The sequence below is a fragment of the Salmo salar genome, chromosome 03 (assembly GCF_965601325.2).
Source record: "Salmo salar chromosome 03, fSalSal1, whole genome shotgun sequence".
Taxonomy (NCBI): Eukaryota; Metazoa; Chordata; class Actinopteri; order Salmoniformes; family Salmonidae; genus Salmo; species Salmo salar.
In genome coordinates, this window is record NC_138293.1 from 59,213,521 (window position 1) to 59,235,923 (window position 22,403).

Genomic DNA, 22,403 nt, shown 5'->3' on the forward strand with positions numbered 1-22,403 from the left:
TCATTTTCAGAGGCAAACATTTCTGAGATTTTCTTTAATCTTCCTTTCAGTCAAAACAACTGTAACAGGTGCAAGCTGTGCCTCATTCAAGTCCATTGGGCAGTCAGGGAATAGTCAAGATCATGTCTGACAAACATAAGGTAGACCACTTAACATGCTTTATTTCAGCATCCAAAATAATTAAAAACATCTCAAATTTTTATACATATACAAAATAGGTACAGATCCTCTTGTTTTAATCCCCCAACGGTGTGTCTGCTTCGCTCATAATTTGATATTTCAATTTTTTCTGTGTTCAATTTTTTTCTCCAAAACCCTTCGCATAAAATAAGAAAACAAAACAAAAAAACGAAAACAATGGGGGGGTGAAAGAGGGGTACTGCTAGAAGCAATTGGACCACAAAAGGGGGGATTTCAAAACGAAACAAACAACCAAAAAGTGTCAAAAGATGTTAAAAACAAAAGACAACAAATCCACCTGCTCATTCTACACTAGACAGGGTTGTGTGCATCCTAACTACAGTATACCTCTTGCTATGCCTCTGTTGCAGAGATCTTAGCCAACACTTGAAACACATCTGTTAAGACTGACATCAAGATAATCTGCTAATTTAGCACCTAAGGTCCTGCAAGCAAGAATGACAACATAATAGCACAATTTCGATCACCCTCCATTGTCAGGACCTCATGAAGAATAGCACCTTTTGCAGCTGTTACTTACAACCATACTTCTGCCGTGTAAAATCTAACCTGGGTTTAACTAACACTGGGTAACGTGGATTTCTTTTTTGAGGTAGCCATAAGATTAAAAAAGAAGTTGAACCCATGTCTCTAATGCTGCTTTCGTGTGACTTCAGAAGGAACAACAACTGCTTCTCCAGGTGGGTACAACAACAAGACACTTCACTGTCATTTTTAAGATTTATTTGACATCACCTGAAAGTGGTACAAAGCATTTGGTTTTCTTTTTCATTGTCCTTCCGCAGTGGTAAAAAAGTCACCTGTATCTGGGATGTTTTTTTTCTGTCAAACTCCAGGGGGGATTTTACACTTTACAAGTATATATTATTTTCTTTTTGCCAGTGAAACCATTGAGTCTTCTAAAGTATCCTCGGTGTTGATGGTGGTGGTAATAGTGGTCTCAAAAAAGCTTGATGACACACAACCACTGTCTTCAGAAGTGCGGTTTTAAGCAAGTGGACCATTTTTGAACGGCCAAATGAAACTCTAGGGTTTTTTAAATGCATAGAAAAGGGTTGAGAGGGATGACTGCTAGAAAAAAAACATACACACACACGAACAATTTCAAGTCCAGATTTCTTTTTTACAAGAAGCAGACTGGGCCAACTTCAATGCCAAATTCCTGATTGGGTGCACCAACGTCCATAGGAGCGATGTCAATAATAGGCAGACGGGATGTTTTCGTTGTCTTGTAGTCGATGACTGTCTTGCCCCATGCACCAGTGTGCGACTGTGATGTGAAAGAAGATGAAAAAGGCACAATCAGAATCCATAGTTGCGTTTCCTAATCAATTTAAAATCATTCCCTCCCTTCCCCCTGTCAAAAGATGGCTCCTGGAAAAAGCCCTTTATACCAAGGGATGAGGAATATCATCCCAGATCACAAAGCCCCTCACATCAAACCCTCATCTGCTTCCAACTAGTGACCCTTGTCCTACATTAACACCATAATCCCAAAAGCCCTTTCCAATTCTCTTTCCAAGACTACTGCTGCTCATGCCCACAGTCTTACACCAACTACCTCTTTTAGAGGCGAGAATTCTCTCTCAAACCATCCCTGAGAGGAAGGATTCTTTCTAGAGAAGTTCCTGAGCGGACACAGCCTAAGATACAGCAGAGAGTAGGTAACAGCCGGAAGGAGGACTCACCGTGCAGCCGTCCTCGGTGACGCTGTATGTGAAGCGGCTGTTGCCCTCGGCTCTGATCTCGATCTCGTTGGAGCCCTGGAGAAGCAGGGACTTCTTCAGGTTGCCGGACTGCTGGTCCATGTAGGCGATGCTGTTCTTGCAGTGATATGTGATGTTCTGGCTGGCCTCAGTGGCCATAAGGCGCAGGAAGGTCAGCTGGATGTTAACATCCTGAGCGCTGGAGCCCTCACTGCCATACTCGAACTGTGAGGGAGGAGAAAGAGATGGAGTTAGCATCAAGGACTCGTCATCCGAGAGAATGGTGCGATTAGGGTCCTCTTTTCCCAACAGCCCAGATTGTCGCGCCGATGTTCTCACCTGGAAGCCATCGGTCATTGCCTCGCCGAACCAGACGTGCTTCTTCTCCTTGATGTTCTTACTGGTGTACCAGCTCTTCTTGGGGATATCAGCCTCGATGGGGTAGACGCAGGTCTCGCCGGTCTCCATGTTGCAGTAAACCTTGATGGCATCCTGGGTGCAGCCCTGGTCGGGGTCGATCCAGTACTCGCCTGCATGGAGAAGAGAGTGGATCGCGTCAAGAACATCCAATGTGATTGTGGTTGTTTTGAGACTCCACAGACAGCAAGACTCAACAGAAACTAAAATAGCTTGTGTCTACTGAAGATGTCTTTACACACTATGCCAAAGCTTGTCAGAACCAATACAGCTCCATGCTTTCCTCAAAGCCAAGCAATTTCTTGACTAATGATGAGCGAGCAACCGTAGTCTAGAATGGGTCTATGACTCTCCAACTCACCGCTCTTCCAGTCGGGGTGGCACATCTTCAGGTCTCTGCAGGTGCGGGCAGGGTTCTTCTTGGTGCCCTCGGGAGAGCGGATGTTCTCAATCTGCTGGCTCAGGCTCTTGAGGGTGGTGTCTACCTCCAGGTCACGGTCGCGCATCACGTTGGCGTCGTCGGCGCGGAAGTGACGGAAGGGATCGGGGGCCTTCTCCTGAGCGGGCTGAGCAATGAAGCCCATGTCGAATCCACCGCCGGGAGGTCCGGGGGGGCCAGGGGGACCGGGAGGGCCAGGGGGTCCCTATATGTGGAGGAAGTATAAGGGATCAGGATGTGAAGAAGAATAAGTAGCAAAATATATCGATTTTGAAGTGGTTAAAGTGACTTACGGAGGGTCCCATCTCTCCAGAGCGACCACGGGGTCCGGGAGGTCCGATGGGGCCGGGCAGACCGCTCATACCATCCTTACCGGCGGCACCAGCAGATCCAGAAGGTCCCTAGTGTAGGGAGAGCCAAAGCTTAATACGACAGTGTAGACTATCCACATCATGTTGTCACCAGAGAAGTGATCCACAGTCATAACGTTGCTGTGCTGATAGTTGTGTGACCGTTGTCATAATGTGGGTCATACTCACTCTAGGTCCAGCGGGGCCAGAAGCTCCAGCAGGTCCTGACTCTCCAGATTGTCCCTATGGGCAGAAACAACAGATTTAGGTGCCTATTGCATCAAACAACATTACAGGGAGAAGGTTGATTTTTCCCACTTGCTAGGTTCTGTGTTATCTCTTCCTTGTGTGTAGCGACCCATTTCCCTTGTTTCTGCTGGAGTCACTTGTGTGTTGTTATTATTGTTGATTCGTAATCAGTAGGGGTACTCACAGAGGGGCCAGGGGGTCCCTGCATGCCAGTGAATCCTCTGTGTCCCTTCATGCCTCGCTCTCCAGCCTCGCCAGCCTCTCCCTTGTCTCCACGAGCTCCAGCGGGTCCCTGGGTGGGAAAAGGACAGGTGTGTTCAGTATACCCTTTCCTCAGACTCAGAGTGGAAGAGCAGATATTGTATTCATCGTGATGGTTTTATGAATTTGTGATGGAGTATATACGTACAGATGGGCCACGGGGACCAGCAGGGCCAGCAATACCAGCGGGGCCAGCAGGACCCTGAAGAAGAGAGAAAGGGAAAGAGAGATAAAGAGATTATGACAATCAATTCAATTGATAATCCCAACTCGATGGCATGTCATAAAGACTATGTAGCTCAACTACTAGGAGCTCCAGCATATGCTGTATTCTAACAGGACTACAAACTAAGACCTCAACCCCTTCTAGAGCCTTAACTAGTTACTGTGCGACGGGCGGCCATTTTGAGGCAACAACAGTTTTCAACATACAGTAAGGTCTCTGAATATTATCAAGTCTGAATTGCATCCAGTTATGTATTCCTCGTCAGTCTAAGGGAGTAATGGCTGAGGATCTGGACACTTACAGACTCTCCACGGTCACCAGACTTTCCAGCAGGGCCGACGGGTCCAGGGGCACCAGGGGGCCCGGGGGCACCGGAAGCACCGGCAACACCAGACTCACCACGTTCTCCCTATAGGCAAGACAGAGGGGAACAGAGACGGGTCAAGAGAAGATCAAACTCCTGACATAATCCCAATACTTTACAGTATGTGATGCCTATTTCAGCCATGCAAGTAGTCGTGTAATGGTGCCCAGTGTAGATTGTCTACAGGCTGGTTCCCAAAGTGAAGGGTTAACTCTGTCTTGAGGACAGTGTACGAGCATAGCTCTCACCTTGGGTCCAGCAGCACCATCGCGACCAGAAGATCCCTCATTACCAGGAGTTCCCTCACGACCAGGCTCACCAGGTGCTCCAGCCAGTCCAGGGGGTCCCATGGGTCCGGGGGGTCCACGCTCACCAGATGGGCCACCAGGTCCCTGCTTGCCAGGCTCTCCCTAAAGCAGGAAACAGAGAACAGGGTTAGACCTCAATCATAACACCGGAGTACCACTACTGAAGTAGCGCCATGACAACTACACTGTATGAATAAGCTACTGCAAGAGCGTTGCACTTGTCGGCTGCCATCTTGGCAGCGATAGCACAGAGGGCCTTTAGCATCATTGCGGCAGGCTTATAGACCACCTAGTCACTGCCTTATTGAAAACGAGGGATATCCACCGTGAACGCTGTCTCCTCTGCAAAAGCCTAACGCCCTTTAATGTGAAGTTCTAGAACTATAGCACTCTGAGGCACTGACCAGTTGTCCGGCGAGGCCGGGGAAACCGCGCTCGCCTCTCTGTCCGGGCAGACCAACAATACCACGCTGTCCACCAATACCCTGAGGTCCAGGAGTTCCAGAGGGTCCCTGTAGGAGAGAAGAAGAGAAAGAGAGAATAGGTCATTGAGGTGTCCCTTTTCTAAAGCGTCAGATCTGAACTCCAGCGGCGTGTGTTACAGGTGCACTCCAAAAGGTGTATTCGTATTGTTCCCTCTTGTCAGTTTAGGGGTCAGAGTGTTACTTTGTTAGGGTGACAGTGACAGCCAAAAAAAGGGGTACTTACATTGGGACCATCTCCACCAGGCTGTCCCTTCTCTCCCTGGGCACCAGGGGGTCCAGCAGCGCCAAGCTCACCAGGACGACCGGCGGGACCAGTCTCACCACGGTTACCCTTCTGTCCTTCCTTTCCACCAGGGCCTGGGGGTCCGGGGGGTCCGTTGTTGCCCTGAAAGAAAGAGGAGAGGATGGTTGAGTATGAGATGAGGCTGAAGTTGACCGAATAAACCTGTATCAATGGCTGTTATCGATGACAGTATTGGGATCAACCAAATGTTAAGCTAACGCCTAGCTAGATGCCTGTTTGGGCATCAGGCAATGCCGTTATGTCTTGGGTTGGTTGCACAATAACATGTTGTATTGATAGTTGTGCTGTTGTATTGTGGGATTGCTGTCTTAAGCTATTATCGAGCTGTTTGCTTGCTTAGTGTTAGCCTATGGTTAAATCTGGAACCAGCGGCCAGATCCAGGGTATTGACTGGTATATTGATGGAGGATGGACATGGTTCAGTTCGAATGGTGGTAGAGAAAGAAGTACTTACAGATGGGCCGGGAGGTCCAACTCTACCAGCAGCACCGGGGAAACCAGTGGCACCCTAAGGAGAGAAAGAGAGGCACTGGTCAACCTAGTGTATCAGATTGGGAAGCATGATTCTACTTTACAAATGCTATCTTTTACAGTCAGACAGATGAGAGATGTTGGGAGGATAAGATATAAAGCTACTTACAGGGGGACCAGCAGCACCACGGGCGCCCTTAGCTCCGGTGTTTCCAGCGGGACCCTGTGTGGATACAGCAGTGCTTCAGTCAGTAAGCAAGAGCAATCCAAACATCTCTGTAATACTGTGGTCTTACCGGGTAGACCAATATAACAGCGCTCCAGCTGAAGTCACTGAGAGTACCCGCTGCAGGGCTATGATAGTGGAATTCATTTGAATGACTTTAATGCATATCAATAAAGAACTATATCATAATATATGCCATTTAGCAGATGCTTTTATCTAAAGTAACTTACAGTCATGCGTGCATACATTTCACATGTGGGTGGTCCCGGGAATCAAACCCACTATCCTGGCGTTGCAACTGCCATGCTCTACCAATTGAGCTACAGAGAACCATTTAAGATGGGTCAGGGTGGGTACCCAGTGGTCAGTCCCACGTGTTATACCTGAGGTCCAGGGGCTCCAGTAGGTCCAGCGGGTCCTTGGGCACCACCGTCACCCTTGGCACCGTTATCTCCAGCCTCTCCCTTAGCACCAGGCTGACCATCACCACCCTGAAGGAGAAGAGAGAAGAAGAAGTGATTGAGTGAATGTAGAGTAGATTAGTGTTGAGGTTCATCTAGACTGGATGCTATGGTAAGATAAGCCGGTCTCCTTTAACGTCAACGAATTCAATTTAGAATTGTCATAGTGTGCGAGATGTTACGAGTCATCATCTTGATTGACAACCGATGTCTGTTTGAATTGGCAGCTGATTTCTGAGTGAATTGAGAAGTGTTTTCTGCGTGAATTGAGAAGTGTTTTCTGTGTGAATTGAGAAGTGATTTCTGCGTGAAATGAGGACAGGTAAAGAGGTGTGTGTACTTACAGGAGGCCCAGCGAATCCAGCGGGTCCGGGGGCACCAGACTCACCGCGCTCACCCTGGGAGAGAAGGTTAGGGTTAGTCAGACCAGGAGTGTGTTACAGGTCAGGGACTAGCATCACATGAGTGTGGGTAAGTTCTTTCTTCTATACGCCTTTATTTCTACTTAAGTTTCATTCTTTATTGCTCGCTTTGGTGCTCGGTGTGTTCCGGCACCATTTTTACTTTGCTTCATGCATTGTGGCAATGTGGTCTCTATTTGAAGCTTCAAGACTAACTCCCATAGAGCGATGCCCCGTGGTATGGATGCATGGGGAGCTATGTTTTTAGGTCTTTGTGTCATGTCTGTGGTGAGATGGTGACAGGCTGGGCCTGAGGTACTCACAGGTGCACCACGGGCACCAGAAGGTCCAACAGCTCCAGGAGCGCCAGTCTCTCCCTTATCACCAGGAGAGCCAGCAGGGCCGTTGGGTCCGATGGGGCCAGTCATACCACGGGCACCATCCTTACCACCGGCGCCATCAGCACCCTTGACTCCTTGGTCACCCTGTCAAACACAAGAGTAGCTGAATTAGTATTGTAAGCTGTGGGTTATACAGATACCGAGATGGATGGACTCAGGCAAGTCCACTGTAATGCAAGTGGAAGTTTGGATGGATGGAGGGTATGCCACTGAGTGCCACAGAAGTATGAAGTCAAGGCCTACTGATGAACATGAATTTAGGCATGGCGGATGATAAGTGAAGGGCGGCACCGGTACTCACTCTGTCTCCCTTCAGGCCTGGAAGACCACCAGCACCACGCTCTCCGGGCATTCCCTGCAGGCCAGGGGGTCCCTGGCCACCGGGGGCTCCTGCGGCACCAGCCTCTCCCTTAGCACCATCGTTACCAGCAGAGCCAGGAGAGCCACGGGCACCAGCGGGTCCAGATGGGCCGGGGGCACCACGCTCACCGGGGAAACCTCTGTCACCCTGGGGTACGGAGAGAAGAGAGGACATCAGCTTTGGTTCCGGAGCATCACATCACATGTATATAAGATGAAGGATGTTTTCGATGTCAATGCTAATGTTTTTAGCCTGGGTCGGCTGGGTGCTAGTCTGTTGCTGCTTTAGCCTTTAGCCGTTGTCTAGTTTGGCCAGGCCGCTGGGCTACAGTGTAGCTGTAGCAGTCTACCACTCAGGAAGTGATGTCATTATTATTCTGGGATACTCACTCTGGATCCAGCAGAACCAGGGGCACCACCCTCACCGGGCAGACCCTAGACAGGAGAGAGAGAGAGAGAGAGAGAGAGAGAGAGAGAGAGAGAGAGAGAGAGAGAGAGAGGAGAGGATATTAGAGATCACAATTAGAGATTTGAGATTAGCATTGTCAAGTCACAAATCTTGTCAGGAAGTCAAGTGTCATGTAGTGATGAGTACCAAGGACAAGGCATGGGGCAGTGAGTGACACCAAAGATGCTGTACTCCTGTAGTATTCTTACCTGCTCTCCGGGCTTGCCAGTCTCACCAATAGCACCTTGGGGTCCTGGAAGTCCCTGTTATACAAAGAGACAAGTGAGAGACAGGTGAGGCAAGGGCCAGAGGTCCTGAAGTAGGAGGAGATCTGTGATTGGTCAGATGCTGATCATTTCCCATAGTTCAATGCTGTACCTGGAATCCAGGGGGGCCACCGGCTCCCTGCTCGCCTCGCTCTCCAGCAGGTCCCTATGAGGAGGAGAAGAAGGAGGAGAGTTGGTTAGGAACATTAGTGTGATCGGCATAATGGTGGGTGCTACACCTTGGTAGTGGATGGAGTTACCCCCATATAATGTAAGCAAAAGTGGTGTTGCAATCTCCTAGGAGATTCCATGCTGGCTTGTATTAGTGATAGTGTGTTTGCTTGTGTGCAAGTGTGACGTAGTGCAGGTAATACTGAAGAATGTTGTCCTCAAAGCTTCGGGGAGAATGGAAGTGAAGCATTGTGGGATGCTGAAAGTGTACTTACGGCAACACCGGGGGCACCAGGAGCACCAACATCACCATCTTTGCCGGGAGCGCCAACAGCGCCACCGGGTCCCATGACTCCTCTCTCACCAGGCTTGCCACCCTCACCCTACAGGAGAAGGCAAATACCCATTAGCTCATTTCCCATCAGAGATCAATACTGTATACTGAAACCTAGGTTTTAGGCTATGGACAACTATATCATACATTGCAGTGAAGGCTGCTGAGGTGAGAACGCCTCATAGTAATGGCTGGAATGGAGTCAACGGAATGGTATCAACCACATGGAAACCATATGTTTGATACCATTCCATTGACTCCATTCCACCCACTGTTACGAGCCTTCCTCCCCCTCGCAACTTCCTCGCAACTTCAGATCACATTTCTCGAATTAGCCCATAAAATACTGCGCCCGAATGAGAGCAGCGCGAGAGAGAAGGGTTACTCACAGCGGCTCCCTTAGGTCCGGGGAATCCCATGACTCCGGGCTGGCCTCTGGCTCCAACGGGGCCGGGAGGTCCGGGGCGACCATCTTGACCACCAGCTCCCTGTCACAGAGGAGGGTAGAGAGTCAGTGACCACAGTGAAATTGGGTGAAGTAGCCATAGGTCTTCATCTTTATCAGTGTCTTTCAGTGTCGTTGAATCGGTGCTGTGAGGGTCAGGTGAATCTGTAGCTGAGGAACTTACAGAGGGGCCAGTCTTGCCATCGGGACCAGGGCTGCCAGGGCTACCAGTCATACCCTAGAGATGGGGGGGGGGCAAAGGTGAGAGGGCAAAGGTCAGGTACATAACATATCTTGATATGCCACATTAACATGAATATATTGGTTCCATTCTTCTAGTATCTATTAGTTGTGGAGTAACTATCCAACAATGATAGAGCATAACAAATGTCCAGCGATCTGAGACCGATCCCCTGTCTTACTCACCTTGGATCCAGGCATACCAGGCTCGCCGTTGCGGCCAGGCTCACCAGTGTTACCCTTAGCTCCAGCAACTCCGGCGCCACCACGCTCACCGGGGCCACCCTGTGATGGAGGGAGAGAGAGAGAGAGAGAGAGAGAGAGAGATGGAGAGATGAGTTTGCTGTACTTAGCTAGTGACCATAGCATGTAGCAACGTTTGGTGGTGTACTGTAGTATATACATTTGAACAAGTGGGTGGGTGTTGCAGGTGTGTATGTGTGTCTGTTCCAGGTATGTGTGTATGTGTGTGTGTGTAGTCACCTTGGGACCAGCAGCTCCATCAGCACCAGGGAAACCGCGGCTACCAGGGCCGCCCTGTAGGGGGCGACAAACACAACACAGGTCAATACCTCAACACTGTCACTCAGTCAGTGCCACAACATTACTGCTACCTCAGCACCATAACACAACCATTCAGTAACACCACATTACTGCTCAGCGCTCACAGCCCTCTGGTGGCCAAATGAGGTGAAACATCAGGGAGAGGGCGACAGTTACATTTAGCTGACTGGGAACCAGAGAGGTTGTTAGCTAGATATTGGTTCCAACGAGCTAAGCCTTCATAAGTCGAAATGTGATTATTTATGTGATGGAATAGTCATAGAGATATCATCGCTGTGTATGCGTGTGCCAACGCTAGCTGTACTGTTGAGGAAGTAAGCAATGTATAAAAAGACAAATGCTCAAGTTCTTGTATCGCACTCCCCTACTGACCCAGTTCCTATAGTTGATTTAATGCATCATATTGGATGGCTCAAACACCATCATTTTGATGGGTATGGGGCAGGAATGCAATGGTGGTTCTTTGGAAGAGGAAGACAGTGGATTTTGGAGGCCTACAACACAGTTTAGTGAGGCAGGGGGAGGGTAATCTAAAACTAGGACATCAGAGGACATGTGGCGTAAGAGGACAGTCAAACTGGCTGTCCTAAGAGTAAGGAGTAAGAGGACAGTCAAACTGGCTGTCCTAAGAGTAAGGAGTAAGAGGACAGTCAAACTGGCTGTCCTAAGAGTAAGGAGTAAGAGGACAGTCAAACTGGCTGTCCTAAGAGTAAGGAGTAAGAGGACAGTCAAACTGGCTGTCCTAAGAGTAAGGAGTAAGAGGACAGTCAAACTGGCTGTCCTAAGAGTAAGGAGTAAGAGGACAGTCAAACTGGCTGTCCTAAGAGTAAGGAGTAAGAATCCCTAGAGAAGGAAGTAGAGAGGGAGAGAGAGAGAGGGACAGAGGGAGAGAGGAGGAGTATGATGAAGAGGGGACAGTGTGTGACTATCTGGGGTACTTACGCGCTCGCCGGGGGCTCCACGGGCACCAGCAGCACCGGGCTCACCACGGGACCCTCTCTTGCCTTCCTCACCAGCAGGGCCGGCGGGTCCCTGGACTCCAGCGGGGCCCTGGGTAATGGAGAAACAAGATAGAGGTCAGAGAAATGGAGGGTGGCAAGGCATTGTGCTGAGATGTGGATCAGTACAGTGGTAGAGTTCAGACACATATAGACTGCTGACAGAGTATGTGGATACAGTGTCCGTGGTATGGGTGACTTGGTGGATCGTATTTGACCAAAGAGGAAGTCAAAAGGTGTACTTACAGACTCTCCCTTAGCACCAGCCTCTCCCTTGGCTCCAGTAGCACCAACCTCACCCTAGGTTGAAGAAACAACAAACATCATTATCAGAATCCACACTCAATGGTCTGTGCATTCTGACCAAGTTATAACAGCAAGTTAAGATATTATATATATATATATACACAATATTTAGTGATGGAAGTCAGAGAGAGCTGGACTTACAGTGTTACCCTTGGGTCCGGGAGCTCCACCAGCACCCTGGGGTCCGGGGGGTCCACGGGGTCCAGGGAAGCCAGGAGCGCCAGCAATACCAGCAGAACCCTAAAGGAGGCAGCAGAGAGACAACAATCATTATACTTCCTGGATTCATCATCACTGAGAGACCAGTCAGTGACAACAATATTGGTTATTTCCAAAGTTGAACTCTAACAAATACCAAGACAAACCAATGACAACTAAAATGGCTAGTTCACTGAGGAGTGGGGTGAGGTGTAGACTTACAGGGGCACCCTTGGTACCGGGGTTTCCATCAGCACCGTTGTTTCCCTACAAGAGACACAAACCAATGGGTTAGAGGGGAAAGTCTCTCACAAGGATAGCAAATGTAACTTCAAGTCTCCCACACAGTCCAGAGGTGTATTTCACTAGAGGTTTCTGAGGGTGAGACTCACAGCAGGGCCAGCAGCGCCAGCGGGTCCTGGGTTACCAGCCTCTCCACGGGATCCCTGGGGTCCCTCGCCACCACGAGCTCCCTGGGCACCAACCTCTCCCTGTTGGGGTGAAGATAGATATGGTCAGGGCAAGAACAGAAAGAACATGGAACTAGTATTGTACTAGTACTACCCTACACAAGTACTACTCTAGTAGTACTACTACTACCAAGTGAAGTACTAGTGTACTATACTACCCTACTACCTAGTACTTCCCTATGGTAGTACTGTACTAATACTCGACTATGCTGCCATTCAATAGAATCATATCCACATATAAATCAATGTGACCTCTGAAGGTCACATGGCATGGCACAATCACAATAGTGAAGCTGGATATACTTTCAACTGGCAGTCAACTACACACGGTTTCATGCATGGTGCAAATGGATACCACTATCTTGGAAACCCAGCAGTATGTAGATTACTATTACCATTGTTGTTTTGTTGTTTTCTTTTGTGCTAGAATGGATGTACTGTATGTTTTATCTCATCTACCTCTCCAAATACGGCCCCCTGGGAAAGAACTAGAGGTGAGGGTAGAGGGGAGAGGATAGAAGGTATACAGGTGTGTGAACACGGATAGGTGCCAGTTGATATCTTACCTTGGCTCCGGGGCCACCGGGGAAACCGGGGGCACCAGCGGGGCCAGTGGGGCCCTAGAATACAAGAAAACAAGAGAGAGAGAGGATTGAGTTAGTGTCTAAATCATGAATACTGCATAAGTGAGCTTGTGTACCAATATGTTTCTGTTGATGGTTGTGTATGTGTGAATAGATAGCTGGCGTTAGTACTTACAGGAGGACCAGCAGCACCAGCAGCACCATCGTTACCACGAGCACCCTGCAGGAGAGAAAGATACAAAGAGAGAGAGGCACAACTGGGTCAGATGCAACCAGCTACCACCCTTCAGGGTCCAATTCAAATATGGCTGAACTGTAAACATGAATTGTAAACAAACAAAATGGCTGACCCTTCAATGTCAGAATCCAACATGACACTGTAAAACGAATTAACTGACATACTGAATTTTTAGAACATATCAAATATGGCTTCCTACTGAGGCCAGTATGCAAGGCTGTACAAGGCTTATGTTCAACAATATAGGACATTCAGGCAAATCAGTTTGTGAGGCATTTTGTAGATTGAGAGTAAGAACGGTTGTTTCCAACAAGTTAGCCCTGGACTGATCAGTAAACATCTGAAATATACAAAATTACTTGGGAAATGTGATGACCGTTGAGCTACAGGTATAGGGTCTCTGTCAATAAGACAATGTTGTGATGATGATATTGCACCCCTTGTTTATGGTTACAGGGGGTGGTGTAAAGTACTTAAGTAAAAATACTTTAAAGTACTACTATTTAGGTGTTTTTACTTTCCCTCCAGTATGACAATTGGGTACTTTTCCCACAACTGGTTACAGGGGGTGGTTGTGGGGTTGACTTACAGCAGCTCCGTTGGGACCAGCACGGCCTCTCTCACCAGGCAGACCACGGGGCCCCTAAAAGAGAGGGAGAGATAGTGGCACGGTAAGTAACCATGGCTGCCATTCACATTGCTACTGCTGCAGAATGTTAAAAATGAGTGTGATCTTCTCTCTACACTCATAGTACTGTGTAGGTCTGCTGACTAAATGGAGGCTGGGACTCACCATGGCTCCAGCGGCTCCGTTCTCACCGGATGCACCAGCCTCTCCCTGAGGAAGGACAAACGGACACAGACAGGTCAGTGAATGGGGGACGAGAGAGGGGGGAAGGGGGATTGTGTGTGATTTCAACATCAGTAGGAGAGATGGAGGAGAAGGGGTCTCACCTTGGGTCCAGCGGGGCCAGTCTCTCCCTTAGCTCCATCAAGACCGCTGAATCCCTAGAGAAGGAAGTAGAGAGGGAGAGAGAGAGAGGGACAGAGGGAGAGAGGACAAGATTAGAGAGGAAAATAGGGCAGATTGTATTGCTGCTATTTGGGAAGTATAGGCTGATGTTGCCACCAGACACTGATCCAAGATCAGTTTAACGTGCATCCCCTTCATGATTAAGGTTAGACATGGGGACGTTTAGCTGATCCTGGGTCTGCTCTGGAGAGCAACTTCTACCAGGACAGTTTGAGGGCGCGGTGACTCACTCTGTGTCCCTTGATGCCGGGAAGGCCGGGGGTTCCGGGGAATCCACGAGCTCCCTGGAGAGAAAGAAAGAAAGAAAGAAAGAAAGAAAGAAAGAAAGAAAGAAAGAAAGAAAGAAAGAAAGAAAGAAAGAAAGAAAGAAAGAAAGAAAGAAAGAAAGAAAGAAAGAAAGAAAGAAAGAGAAAAAAAAGAGGGCGAGTTATGATGGCTTAACGTCCCTTCAAGTATATGAGATGTCTCATGGTGTCTGACCATTAGGTGCTATTGCTCTTGAGACTAACGTTCTAGAGTGAGTGTAGGATGGAGTATGGAGTAACATAAGGTGACATTAGAATGACATTGTGACTCACCTGTGGGCCGGAAGCTCCACGCTCACCGGGGCGACCAGGCTTGCCAGACTCACCCTGGATGGGAAGAGGGTAGGAAGGAGGGAAGGAAGGAAGGAGAGGGATGGAGAGCAGGAGACAAGGTGAGGAATAAATTATGCTCCAAATCCATCCCCTTTATGAATATCTTACCCAGAAATTGTCCTGGGACATAGATGTTAAATGGTCGATTTTAATGATGGATATCTTGGTGACTTACATCATCTCCGTTCTTGCCAGGGGGACCAGCAGGACCACGGGGACCCATGGGACCCTGTAAAAAATAAACCACTGGGTGAGAAGGCTGTGTGTGTGCGTGAGATTTCTTGATATGAGAAATATCATTACAATTTGTCAGTAATGGAAATAATCTAGGATCATTTGTCCTTAATCTAGAAACTATAATTAATAGGTAGGTAAGTCAAAATACTATTGGAAGGTGGTGATGTGTGTGTGTGTGTGTGTGTGTGTGTGGGGGGGGGGGGGGGGGGGGGGGGCTACATTAACATACATTGGTGACCCTGTGACCTTAGTGGAGTCCATTCCAAGCATCAGGCTGGGGCAAGGCCTATGCAGCAGGTAATGGGTGGCTTAGTATTCTGGAGGTTGTTTGGAAGTTTTTTTTTTAAGTGTAGCTATTATATATTGATTTATTTCCTGCTTTTTGACATTGTATTGCCCTGCAGAATATGGTGTAGAATTTAGTTCAAAGTGTGTGTTTATGAGGGATTCAGATACTGAGATGATATTGAGATGGTGGTGTATCATTTTCTGGAAAATTCTGGGAACGAGATACTCACGGAAGAACCAGCCTCACCAGGCTCACCAGGGGGGCCAGTGAAACCCTGAGGTCCCTGTAGGGGGAGACAAAGAGACAATGTCAGACTATGACGTTCATCCATCCAAAAAACAACATTGTTTAATTCTGTTGTCAATGGGCTATGAGCATATGGAACAATGAGTCCTGTGGGTAAAACATTCCCACAGTCATTATAGTTATCGAAGACTGAAACTGAATGTAACAACAACAAAAAACAGAACAAAAAAGCAATACAAATAGTCTAAAAGTAAAGCCAATGACAGACACTAGGAGCTAACGAAAACTAAAATAAAATTGACAAGAACTAAAAAGATACTAAATAGAAATGGTCAGGAACCTATCAAATGAAACAAAGTTTACATACAGCCATATATGCTTAAAAAAAAAACACACCTACAATTAAACAACTCGAGAGCGACTTCAACTCCCATCATGCAATTCATCTAGGGTCATAAACTGACCTCTTTTTGACCGTTGACCCGAGGTCTCTTCCCCTACATGACAAATGCCATTTAAACAGCTAGAACACAATGGGAAGGGATACTTACACTTGAGCCAGGAGGTCCTGGGGGACCACGGGGACCCATGGGGCCCTGTCAATCAAAAGGAAGAGAAACAATCAGTCAATTATTGACCAATCACATCAGTCTTCCCATTAGAATATATCTTTGAGAAGGAGCCAACTGACCAAAGGATCAACCAAAGGGTGGGTGGGCGAGAGTTAGATTCCTCCCAAAGTATACATTCTAATGCCCAACAGTCGTACCATGAAGAGGGATATTAAAATAGTGGTATCAGTAACTTTTCAAGGCATCTACACAGTGGTAACAGGGAGATTATGAGTCAAAGGTTATGCAGATATCTCAAACATCTAATGTATAGTGTTAGTCGTTTATGGAATATGGAAGTACATAAGACATGAAAATATCTTCTTTTTTAAGGGATAGTATTTTCTGTGACCTATGGAGTACCACAGAGGTCAATTTGTGGGACTTCTGCTGAGCAAAAGTCTCCCATGGCCATAGTTTTCGGTAGTGCCTATACATAAAACAGATTCCACGAGCGAGTGATACTACTGGGCCAACAGGCTCTGTGTAGTTGTATGTCCGTACCATGGGGCCGGGCATGGACATGCCACCACCGCTCTTCTCATCAAAACCACCAGACATCTGAGGGGAGAAGTTCTGTACGGGAAACACAAGGGAGAGATGTGTTACAGTCAGTCAGTATTGGGAATCATGAGAACAGTGCTGCAATCTCGACATACAGTATATGGATGGGCCTAACACGGCTAGAGAATACAAGGCACTAGGCCTGTCCATATCAATGACAGATCTGTTCATATCCATTACATATCTACAGGGTGACTACCTCTCTGGCGTTCCCTAGCTGTGTTTGGCATTACCTCCCTGTCCACTCCTGGCTGGGCACTGTCCACCTGCCCTGGTGCTGAAATACAGACTGCACTGCACTCTAACCAGGATAGCTTAGCATTACACCTCCCGTGCTCTTGCCTGTACTCTTGTTGGAGGTTTATCATTATGATTTGGAGATTTCCATTCTGAATAGACTAGCACAATAGTTTCTGTTGTATTTACTGCGCTAACTGTATTTGGAGCCTGTCCAGACTACATGGAGATCAGTGAGGTTAAGATATGTGACATCATAAGAGGGTGTTGCTGTGTTCTCCTACCGGCTGTCAGAGCTAGCCACTTTCTCCCATTTCTTTCAATCTAAGTTACTAACCCACAACAGAAGCTGCCCCTAATCTCTGATCTAGGATCAGTTTCCTCTGTCTAACGCATAACCTTTCCACCTGGGTCAAAGAAGACACCGGGTCATTACTAAGTGGGCTAAATGTCCATCTTGGCCTGAGATACTTACTCCGCCGAGGCCAGGGGGTCCAGGGGGGCCTGGGGGTCCAGGAAGGCCGGGCTGGCCAGGAATACCATCGTTGCCCGGGAAACCAGGAGCTCCCTGCAGGAGAGACAAGAGAGAGGCTGGTTAGTGATAAACTATCACAGAGACATAGTAGTAGTCATTGAATATAGAAAAGGGCTTCGTTATTATCTATGGGGGATAAGGCATTAGTGAAGAGTGACAAGGGAGAAGCTAACATAGGCCTTGGGGTTGGGGTGAACTCAAGGCATATAGGCCCCTTGTATATTAGAAACAAATTGATGGGTCGTATCTGTAATACCTTCAGATTACTTGTACATTAGTCTAGCTATCTTCCTGTCCTTCCATACATCAATCTATCTATTTGTTCATCCAACTGTATAAGTATCTACCAGTCGGTCCATCCATCCATCCATCCATCCAACTGATCGGAGATAAAATTACACGCACGGTCTCAGTTATAAGACAATCCCAAGTGACTTAAGTCATAAAGATTGTAACACTTCACTGTACCCACTTAAAGTATTTGGTTAGGGCCAACCAGTCACTGTCCCAGATATTGTGAGAACTACATTATTCTTCAAATTAATTTGAAATGGAGTAGAACTACTCAAGTTAAGAAATTGTATTTCTATTTCAATAAATGTACAATATATCTGCATATGCTGGCCCGATACAAATCCGCACATATCTCAAAATGCTAGTCACCAAATGGGTATCTAGACAGGTTGGGTTTTGGATTAAGTATAACATCTACACCAATTGAAGAATATGAACTGAGATCTAAATAATGAAGGTAGTGGTCGACTATTTAGCCATTTAGCTCCACTAGTAAACTCCAAAGACTCTGGATGTACATGTCTATCCATTGCCTTCGATAACAATCTAACCTTGTGTCAGACATTACCAATATAAAAGCAGAAACTACTAATGGCTAATATCTTATAGGCCAAAACTCGGCTATGAGTATTACGAGATAATACAACAGTCATGATGAGTGATATGTGCAAGATGCCTGTCCTTTAAAACTGAGACAAGAGGCACACAAGTACAAAAATATACCAGAACACAATGGCCAAATCCTAACTTGGGATACAGGTGCAAACCTTAAAACGTCCACACACCTCTGTCAAAGGAGGATCGGTGAAAGACTGTGACTTGAAGGTTTTGCATGCATCTCATGTTTGTTAGGTTTTGGCCCACCGGAAGTGAATACAAAGCATGATAGAAATAAGGAAGTGAAACGTACTGGCTCGCCCTTGGCTCCACGATCACCCTGGGGTCCCTATTTGACGGGAAAATAGTAGAATTAGGTTATGATTGTAAATGAGGATGTGGTTCTTATTGTCCTATGGCCTTACTAGTGTTGCAGTCAAGATCAAATAGTTTTGTTGCAATGATGTGTTTATAATGAATCAACAATAAAGAATACATGTAAAGTACATTTTAAACGTTAACAATAATAGCAAATCTAATTATACGTTTTATCTAATAGATAATAACAATAAGGATCATATCATATTTACCTCAACCTTTGGCTCCTGGAAGCCTATGGTAGCAACAGAAAAACAACAATTAGATTCAAATGTGAAATATCTGAAAAAATCTGAACAGTAAAAAAATGTAATATTTGTAGGGTGAATTCAAATTGTACATTAGGCCTATGCTATTAGATTTAGAACTAACAGGGGCCTACAATCTCTGAACTAGGCCTAATGAAAATGTACACAAAATGCCCAATTTGAGACTAGGTCAAAGTTGAAAGGAAGGCCAAAGGTAGTTAGGAGGTGGCAGTGGCACCAGACTGGTCATGCGCATAATATGTGCCTGGAGCACTGAATAGTATCCCATCACATTTCGGAGGAAAAGGGGAAAAAAATGACTGGTGTGATTGGAATAAAGGTAAATCCAAGTTTATTCCTCGTTGGCCATCCATAAAATGCTCTCCAACCCCTTAAAAGTAAAAGCCGAATAGTCCCTCTGAGGCCTCGAAAAACATTTCAAAACTGATTCTGGAAGCGCCTGTAACGTAAACTCCGTGAACGTTGAGTCGGGAGGAAATCGGCGTACCGTCATCGGGGCAGATGGGGCAGCATTCGTCGTGGGGGATCACTGGATTGGGGCAGTCGGATGTGTCCTCGCAGATAACTTCGTCGCACATGACTGTGCCGCTATCGCACACGCAGATCTGGCATGGCTCGGGTTTCCAGACATCTCTGTCGTTGTAGAATTGACCGTCCAACGTACAGCTGCCGGCGGTGCCTGAGAAAGATGCAGAGAGGAAATAGTTCACAACGCTGCCTTCAATGTCGACTTGGAAGGCACGGATGCCCATGTGATGACGCCTTGACCAGGTGATGTATACGAAAATGTATGTACTCACCAAGTCGCTCTGGATAAGTGTCTGATAAATCAACTCCAGTCCTCGAGTATCCCCACAGTACACATTTTTCTTGAAGCCCCAGACAAACTGACCTGATTCAACTTGTCAACTAGAATTAATCCCCAACAAATTCATTCAGGTGAGTTTGTCAGGGGCAACAACAAAAATGCGTGTGCTGTTGGGGGTACTCAAGGACTTGGGTTGAGAAACACTGTGCTAAATGACAAATGCATTTGTAATGCCTTGATTGGAATGAACAACAGGACAGAAGGCCTGGAAAACGATTAAAGTAAGGCCTATGTCCTACATTGAAACGTAAAATAGCAATCCTTGAGGGATTGCTATCCTATACTACAAAGTAGGCTCAATTAGTTACCCGGATATCTTGCTTAAATCTGAAATAACTTATTATTTTCTTAATGAACCAGAAAATGAATAACGTTAAGTATTTCAGTTTATTTTATTCAAATTAGCTGGCTAACTAATTGATCCTGCTTTGTCGTATACTCAGCAGGCTTGACTACCTCAAAATTCGTTTTGAGCATGTTTATTTATTGTTAGATATCCAACCAGACATTGCATTTCCAAAGTAAGCCCAGCTAGCGCTCGAACTAGGCCTAAATAGCCTATATTATATAGTGTATTGATGGCTAATTTGTGGTCTTCGTTTAGCTGTGGGCCCGCCAACCTGTGTCCAAAACAAAAAATGTTGGTCCACAGGAGTTACTACAATTTGACTGTAGAGGGCGAAACGGTCAGTGGAAAAGGTCCACGTCGTCAATGCTGTCCTCCAAACGCTGCTGAAATAATTGAAAACTATCGGCTTGGCAAGCACCAGCGTTTATCCCTCAGTGGAAAGTTTCCGAAGTCTGAATGTGTTTTCAATTATCATAAAAAAAATGAAAGGGGATGGTAGGGGGCGCGTCTAATGCATGTCATTGTTGGAGTTGCATGTCAGAACCACATGGTGGCGCTACTGGGCCGTAGAGCGAATTTGCACATCTGTCCGCCCCAGATGCAACTAGAAACCCTATACTCAACCAGTCTAGACAATTTGACACCATAATCCAATAGTTTAAAACGGATAATGTAGTTTGTCTATAGGTAATGCATTTAGGTTCTTATCCTTTTATCTCTCATTAGAATCAACTTTTTGTAAGTAGCTACCTAGGCCAAATAACTGAGCTTATTGCGCATGATGATGCTTTGTCCTCTCCTTCAATGTTGAGGTCACTGTAGTCTTTCCGCAAAAGTAAAACAATTATATTAGAAAATGTATAGCCTACATGTGATGAATGACTGTATCCTAGGCTACATGCCATTTAGAAAAACTAGATTTCCATCGTTCAGGAATGACCCTGATCCTTTTCTACTGGGCTGCCATTTAGCCTCAGGCTACGAATTATTGTTTAATAACCAACTGAATGCCTGTATCCTTTATTTCCAGACTGTTGAGCCATATAGGCCTATTCAATTCCACTCAATCCAATGGGCAGAGAGTTGGCATGCCTTGTAGCTTTCCCATCTGTCCCTTACATGCATTCCAATATTTCCAGCTGTTAAAATGTACCTCCAGGGCATCAAATAACGAGTGGAAGGGAAAGCCTTGGAACCTGTACCAACTCGTTCCAACGCGTGAGAAGGCCAACAAGCAATGATGCGCATACACTCTCCTCAAGTTGCAAGAGGTGGGCTATCCTTATTAATGCCACACACACAAACAACCAGGGAACCAGTCAACAATCAATAAACACTTACCACAGATAAAGAATAGAAATGTATCCTAATATGTATCTCAATGGCTCAGTCATCAGCAAACCTTGTCCCTATGAAAACCACTTTTCTCCATCAACCCACTGTCTTTCCATATGAATTTCGTTAAGACAATTACATACCAGAGGCAAGGATAGACTACAAAGTGACACTTACGATCGTCCTCGCCTTGTCCTCTTGCCAAAAGCACTGTTGCGCTGAGCAACAGCGCTAACCGAATATCCACAAAGCTGAACATGTCTAAATATTAGACATGTAGACTCTTTGAGGCGAGGGGGGAAGTTATATTTTCCGTTAGACTCCAATCATACAAGTAGGGGACCGGTCCTCTGTATTTCCAATCCAGACCCCGCAGAAAACTCCCTACTGCCTACATAAACTTTTTGCCCTGCCTTTTATATTCCAAACTTTTGGGGAGGTGCTGGCTTCACCAGAAAGCTCTAGCATGCTCATGTTCATTACAAAAAAAAGTCCCTCCTTCCATCGGTACAAAGGGGGTGTCGTAGGCACTTTTTTTCACCTTAAAGTCTCAGGAAACTTGATCTTTCTAGAAAAGGTGGAGGCTTTGTAAAAAAAAAAAACATCCCATCCTGGCTTAGACAGACGACAGGCCATGACATCTCCAAAAGTCGATTGGCGAGGAGGGCCCGGATACCTAGCTCACTTTCGGTAGATTCTTCTGGGTTGCAATTAAATAGAAACGAGCTCTGCACAGGAAATTGACTTAAATTATGTTCCTTACATCGCGTGTGTGTTTCCAGGCAGATGCTATTTTGTTGTCAATATTGAATGCTTTGCAGTTGTAGCACAGTCTTACTTTTACGAGTAAAAGTGCTACATCAACTTGGGCACTAAATTGGGCACGCACTGTAAGCTCAGGAGCTGTGGTTCCGTTGCCATGTATTATTCTGTGGGGATGGGTTGGCTGTTGCTTAGCAGGCCTATACATCTGTGTCCAGGCCTAGGATATTTCTGATCGAAATCTATCTATCGGAAACGTTTGCCTACAT

The 22,403-nt window shown here is 46.5% G+C and overlaps 1 protein-coding gene across 1 annotated transcript; it reads right to left on the reverse strand.

The window, feature by feature from the left end:
• Positions 1-136: 136 nt before the first annotated feature.
• On the reverse strand, positions 137-21,779 carry LOC106600852 (uncharacterized). Its single transcript, XM_014192569.3, has 47 exons — positions 21,550-21,779; positions 19,308-19,499; positions 18,764-18,786; positions 18,487-18,522; positions 17,223-17,315; positions 16,451-16,522; positions 15,887-15,931; positions 15,319-15,372; positions 14,739-14,792; positions 14,504-14,557; positions 14,156-14,209; positions 13,847-13,900; positions 13,686-13,730; positions 13,482-13,535; positions 12,830-12,874; positions 12,637-12,690; positions 11,993-12,091; positions 11,823-11,867; positions 11,544-11,642; positions 11,343-11,396; positions 11,041-11,148; positions 10,018-10,071; positions 9,721-9,819; positions 9,479-9,532; positions 9,239-9,337; positions 8,791-8,898; positions 8,457-8,510; positions 8,288-8,341; positions 8,021-8,065; positions 7,572-7,778; positions 7,193-7,354; positions 6,813-6,866; positions 6,391-6,498; positions 5,951-6,004; positions 5,765-5,818; positions 5,230-5,391; positions 4,926-5,033; positions 4,462-4,623; positions 4,151-4,258; positions 3,772-3,825; positions 3,547-3,654; positions 3,303-3,356; positions 3,057-3,164; positions 2,686-2,968; positions 2,247-2,437; positions 1,890-2,132; positions 137-1,471 (listed from the first exon to the last, which is right to left on the reverse strand). Exons 1-47 carry the CDS (start codon positions 21,629-21,631, stop codon positions 1,325-1,327), a joined length of 4,350 nt encoding a protein of 1,449 aa, XP_014048044.1. The 5' UTR covers positions 21,632-21,779; the 3' UTR covers positions 137-1,324.
• Positions 21,780-22,403: the final 624 nt, after the last annotated feature.